The sequence below is a fragment of the Pteropus vampyrus genome, unplaced genomic scaffold, assembly GCF_000151845.1.
Source record: "Pteropus vampyrus isolate Shadow unplaced genomic scaffold, Pvam_2.0 Scaffold268, whole genome shotgun sequence".
NCBI classification, from domain to species: domain Eukaryota; kingdom Metazoa; phylum Chordata; class Mammalia; order Chiroptera; family Pteropodidae; genus Pteropus; species Pteropus vampyrus.
In genome coordinates, this window is record NW_011889049.1 from 699,273 (window position 1) to 705,707 (window position 6,435).

The 6,435-nt window shown below is 45.9% G+C and overlaps 1 protein-coding gene across 1 annotated transcript in view; it reads left to right on the forward strand.

Moving 5' to 3' along the window:
• SETD3 (SET domain containing 3) overlaps positions 1 to 5,856 on the forward strand; it is a 59,350-nt gene extending 53,494 nt beyond the window's left edge. Inside the window, exons 9-10 of the mRNA XM_011375255.2 lie at positions 4,685 to 4,759; positions 5,406 to 5,856. Of these exons, the coding sequence (XP_011373557.1) occupies positions 4,685 to 4,759; positions 5,406 to 5,414 (84 nt within the window). The 3' untranslated portion in view covers positions 5,415 to 5,856. The remainder of the gene's footprint in view (positions 1 to 4,684; positions 4,760 to 5,405) is intronic.
• The last annotated feature ends 579 nt before the right edge of the window (positions 5,857 to 6,435 follow it).

A 6,435-nucleotide genomic window follows, 5' to 3' on the forward strand; every position in this document is an offset into this window, starting at 1 on the left:
GAAAGTGGACATTCCACCTCCAAACCACTTTCTGCCCCGACCGCCTCCTGCAAAGGGAGCAAACACCCCTCCCCGCCGCCCACAACTACGGGCTGGGGTTCTCCTCCCCTCCCCGTGTTTGCTTAAACTCCAATACCGGGGACTTGAGTCTTGCATCACTTTGAGAAACCACAGCGAACTGCATTTGTCTGCCAAGCCGGAATTCCAGCCCAAACCTTCATTCTCTTATCGAACCACAGACTAAACCAAAGTCTCTTTTTTCACATTCTTGTAAAAAATAGTGATTTACTGAGAAAACCACCTTCTTTCTCTTTTTTCCTTTCGAGTCCCTTGCTTTCTCCCTTCGCTGACTCTGTTTCCGGTTATGCGCTGCTTGTTCTCTGGTCCCTTCCCTCCCCGTGTTCACCTGACATGCCGACACGCCGCGCGCGGCCCGGCCGGTGCTTGGCTGCTTTTGCTCAGGCGCGGGCTCCGCTCTTGGCCTTGAGCTCCGGACTCACGTTGGCATCATCAGGTGTGGGAAGCACCGCGCGGCAGACGTTAGGAAAACGGGCGTTTGACAGCGATTGTTAAGTAGGGTGCTGAGCGGGAAGGAGGGAGCCTTCCTTCCCTCGCCGCTTCTGCATTCTTTGGATTCCAGGCAACAAAGAGGGACACCGGCTCCTTATCTGAGAAAGGCTTCCTGACACTAGTAGATCAAAACAGGACCAACTTCAGAATGTTCTGGATTTTTAAACATTGTACCGGTATACTGGCTTGATTAATTTTTTGTTCATTTTTTCTCAGCTTTTTTGTCAGCTTCCTAGGTTATTATTAGCAGTATTATAAATAGACTGGAAAAATGCCGTAAATGAGTATTTCGCATCTAATTCCACAAAGTGGCCAGTGCACATGTAATGGATACCCTCGTGCTGCTCTGGGGAGGTCCAGCGACAGGGACACTCCTAAGTTACAGAGGATGAGGACTTCCACCTTATGGTTATATTTTTGCCTTAATTTACATATGCTTAATTTAATTAGCCATTTTAAGAAATAGCATATTTTATCATTTATTTTCATTAACAAAATTTTACATTCTCTGTTCTTTATTTTTTCTTTCAAATCTATTTTAAACTGATCATAAGATTAAAGTTTTAAAATTTCACAAATAGCTTTTAATATTTCACTATAATATATATGTATTTTTTTTGGAGTAGATCATTGGTTCCCAAACTTGATTGATCACTAGAGGTTTTTTTTTAATTTCTAAAGTTTAAAAAGTACATACTTTATTATAAACAAACAAAACCAATTAAACAATACAGAAGCCTCAGGGTAAAATGCAGAGGTTCCTTCCCCACCAGCCCCTGGCCCAGCCCCTGGCCCAGCCCCAAGGCCCCCGGCACCGGATGTCCCCAGGTCAGTGGTCGAGGTCTCCTACCCTTTGCTGTACATTTGAACCATCACATACTCGCACACTGGTTTTTGCGTTGCTTTCACATAAATGGGATTAAACTATTCACTTTTTTCCACCTAAAAGTGAAAAAAGTTAGTTTACATCAAAATGAAAATAATGAATTGATGACAACTACTGATGCTGCATTTTCTTTAATACTATTCATAAGCTCTAACTTCCCACAGCCCTGGAAAAAATGTTGCTAAGCGTTAGAAGGTTCACACAAGGCGTTAGTACTTTTCCTGTAGCGGGTTATTTTCCCTGCATACTTATCTCGACACCTCTGTGGACCTGTTTCCCGTTGCAGTGAGAGGACTTCATGGGAAATTTTGTCTGGTAGAATTTGAGAGTCTGTTCTCACACTACGAAGTGGTGTTGTTATGTGTATTAACAGTTAATCTCTTTTTTAAAATGAGGTACTTGAAGTTAAGGCTCAGCTTTTCAGACAGTAGATTTTCTTTTGTGTGCCTGTCTGTCCTGACGACTGTTTGTCTATTCTGTCACTGAGAGAGTAGATAGAAATTTGTAACCCAGCAACGCTGTACGCTTCTAACAGTGTCCCAAAAACCTGGTTTATGGGAGTAGAAATGGAAGAATCGAGTCTGACAGTAATTCCGAAGTAGCAGCAGCAAGGAAAAGCAGAAGGAAATAAGAAGCTGGGTGAACACCTAGGCCAGAGATTCTGGAATGTGAACTGATTTCCTAGCCACGTGGAGAAACAGATTTAGACCAGTTTATGAGACACAGTATCAAGCTATAAGAAATAATATATCCTTAAGCTCTGTGGGACTTGTTCAAAACCCACGTAAGCAGCGGGGTTCCTTTCTTGATGTTGTTCAGTTGAGACAGAGAAGGACACCTCGGTGGTTACAGACCATTGCATTAGTTCCAGCAGGTAAAACGTGTCGCAGTGGTCAGCCTTGGTGTTTGAATGCGTGACTCTTGGGTCGGGGTGAAGGAACATTGGGAAATTCACATAGAATTGAGGGAGGCTCTTTTTCAAGGTCATTCTGTTTGAGTTTTGAAAAATCTAAAACATGTAGATTGACATGAGGCTCCTAGTCTCCAAGTAAAAGCCCCGGTTTTTACAAGTGCAGACGAGGCCACCCGCTCGTCCTGTTCCCGCCACTCAGGCAGCCAGATCCCCTGCGGTTCCTCAGACAGCCGCGCAGACAAACCCCAGGGCCTTTGCACTCGCACCATCTGCCTGAAACACTGTCCCTGGGGCGTCTGCAGGGTACCCAAGACCTCAAAAATGCTCACAGCCCTGAGCACTGTGCACAGAATGGCCACAGCCCCCCTCCCGTAAGCCTCCCTTCCTGTCCTGTCCTCCGTCTCCTGTATTTCTGCGTATTCCTTTTTGTGCGTGGTTGGTCCTCCGCCCTGTCCCGTGCCCCTGCCCCCTTCCCTCCTGCTTCCCCTAACTTCCGTGTCGGGTCATGCTCCTGCCAGGTCCCTGTGGGGCCACACTGGAATGCCAGGCATTCGGGGCCGGGGGTTGACGGGCAACGGCTACCTTATTGTCAGGGTCGTTTCTGGGGTTAGAAAAGTGATTTTTATGTTGGGCAGGAACTGTATGAGCTGATTTTGTCAAGTGTTTAAGCTGTTCTTTGAGAATGTGCCAGAATACTTAGCTTCCTATATTTCTCATGGCTTTCCTAGTTCTCACTGGTCTTACAGATCAGAAACATGAAGGATTTCTGGCTATACAGTTACTAAACCGTTGGTTCTGGGATAGCGGGCGTACAGATGTGCGTTGCATGCCCTTGGATCCCAGAACGCCATTTGCTAGACTCAAGGTGTCTATCTTTTGGACTCAAACCGTTGATACCTTGATGAGCAAGTAGCACCTGTCAGTCTTGAATTTGGATTCTCTAGAATAAAATGAGGAGGTCGAAAGTAATTACTGAACATTTACAGATAACCTGAGAGACTGGGTGGGGGGTGGACAGACTCCCGAAGTGGACTTTGAATATAAACTGGGGGCCCTGTTCTTTCCCCTGGGGGTTCGTGCGTCAAGTATGTACTCTGAAAGGCAGTGTCAGATGTCACGTCTGGCGTGCTAGGCGCCCAGACATGGGGTAGGAGGGGAGCGCCAGGTCTGTCCGGTGGTGGCAGGCACACAGGTCAATCCCCTGATGTGCAGGGCCTCTGGGAGTGCAGACCCAGGCTGGGGCGAGGGCTCAGGCAGAATGGCAGCGGGCAGTTCCAGGCACGAGCGAGGACAGTGGCCGGTGCAGCAGGCCGCTGGTGTGTCAGGAGGCCGAAGGAAGGCCTGGGCTCCCTCGTTGACTGTCCTTGCTGAAGAATTTGGATTTTTTTTTTTCTGAAGACAGAGTCCAGTGGCGCTGGAAGGTTTTAGATGGGAGATCCACGTTGTAATGTCGCTAAGGATGCAGGCGGACAGTGCTGGGATCGGAGGCCAGTTGGAAGGTTTTTGCAAGTGATAAGTTAGGCACCAAAGAACGAGGCCATCAGCTACACAGGGAGCAAGGAGGGAGGAAACAATCCGAGGATCATTTAGGAGATAAAAATGCCCACCGGCTGAGGTGTGGAGAGTTTCCTTGTGACTAGTGTGCCAAGGCCTGGCGTGGCCTGGCCCAGGAGACATTAGGAGGAGATGGGGGTTTGTATTTATTCCTAATGGGCTTAGAAACTCTCACAATATAGCGCTCAGCAGAAAGAAAGTGAATAGGATACAACTAAGTTATCTTTTCCTTTGCTTTTCTGAAAGTTTTAATTTCTCTAATTTCAGAGTAAAATATGTACATAATTAAGAAATAGCTTTTCTTTTTCCCTGATTCTTTATCCAGTGGAAAACCCACTTCAGTTTCTTAAAGGCCAAACGTTAGATAAAGACAATATTTGCAAGTCAATCCGGGTTCTCCGGGGTCCTGGATCCGACTGTGGCGGGGCGGGTGCCACAGCATTGCCCGCTGGGGGCCTCGGAGGCAGTGACTTTGTAATAAATGGTTTATGTTTGGTTGAGACCAGCAAGTGATGATCTATATGCTATGTTTCCTAAGAGTAGTCCTTTACTTCAGATGCAGAATCTTCTACAAGAATTTCTAGTGTGAATAGTATTAATTAACATAACCGAGCATTTCTCAGCTCAGTTTTACAAAGCACCGCACGATGCATGCACCCTTTTTTTAAAAAAGGACTTGGGTAGCTTTTTGTCCTCTAATTGCCGAAAAGAGGCCCTCACGAGGGAGACCATGGACACCTGGACTCCGTGTCGCCCTCTAGATCACCACTGGCTACAACCTGGAGGACGACCGCTGCGAGTGTGTGGCGCTGCGGGACTTCCGGGCCGGAGAGCAGGTGGGTGGCCGTGGCGTCTGACGCGGGCTAGCGCTGGGCACCCGGGCGGTGCCGTCTTGGTGATGTTAAAAAGGGGTTTACCTCGGGCAGAGACGTTCGGGACTGACACTTAGGGTTGTTTTGGAAACACGTCTTGAGACTGGAAGCTGTTGTAACATCATGCTTTACGCTGGGCCTTTGGATCCACAAAGGAAAACGATTCAAACGCAGTTATTTGCACAATCAGCTTAATATTTGTAATGACCTAAAATTTGTAGCTGAAAATAAACTTTGTTGTTATGACAGTAGAAAGAATTTTCCAATTTTATAAACTGCATTGTTTTCATTTTTTTTTTATTTCTGTTGACTAGAACCTTCTTTATAAAGCAGCAGTTTATTTAAGTGGCAAAAACATATGGGAATCAGGAACCATAAGACCTATCTTTTTGTCTTTTCGCTTTAATCTGTGAATTTTTAATCTAATAATTTGGGCAGGGGCAGGATTTCAGTAAGTTTGAAAATATGCCCCTATAAATACCTGCGTTCTGTTTGTCAGTTTGCTGACCAAGCAGATAATACACAAAAAAGAAAACAACTGACGTAGACCACGTTCCAGTTGAGCCAAATGAAAATGTTAGTCTAACCAAGTACTGATCTATTTCTGTAGAAAAGCTAATGAGCCCTCCTGCCGGGTGCAGAATTGCCACAGGATCTAGAAATGAATTTCTGACAGACATTGCTCCAGAAGAGACTCTTGTGTTGAAAGGGGAGGAAGAACGTGGTGAATTTCAAAGTAATAGTAACAAATAGTCTTCCTGTCCGGCAGAGGGAGAGCATCACGAGGGAGGTGGGGGACGGCTCCAGGCTCCTTTGTGTATTAGCAAGGCCCTTGCTGGCCTGGCCGGGAGGTGAGGCCCTTCCTCCCCGTCTGACAGGTGGGAAATTGGGGTAACTGCACGCCTCACCCTAACTTCACCCGGCTACATGCAATGCACAGAATAGGTGTATAATCACTTCAGAGCTGTTTTGTTCCGTTAGTGTAAAGCCATATTAAGTATATGAGAACTGATCCTTTGTCCTGCTCTGTTAAGAATGGATGTTAAGTTTCTTTTATGTCCCTTTATTTTTTTCTTTACTGCATCTCAGATTTACATTTTTTATGGCACTCGGTCAAATGCAGAGTTTGTGATCCACAGTGGTTTTTTCTTTGACAATAATTCACACGACAGAGTGAAAATAAAGCTCGGAGTGAGTAAAAGTGACAGGCTCTACGCGATGAAGGCCGAGGTCTTGGCTCGCGCTGGCATCCCCACGTACGTAGAAAACAGCGGTCAGCTCTTCCCTGTGGTGCTTGAAAGAGTTCCAGTTGCATGATGTTTAATTGGTGTATTACCAAAACTTCTCTACGGTAGTTTGTCTTAATTCCTTTATCCCTGTTACACAGTGAGGTTAGACCATTGAGATGCCTGGTGATTGACCAGCGTTTTCAGACAGACATAATTGTGTTGCTGGTGTGCTCACAGTCAGTTGTAGGGCATATGGCCCAAAGTCCCCGTTAAGCAGGCACTTTGCTGTCATTAATGTCTTTCGCTTTGAAAAGGTTAATGACCTGGATCAATTTGTTTCACTTAATTCTTTGCCACCATTAGTTTCTGTAATGAAGTCGTGATACTCAGTGATTTCAAGAATTTCGGGTT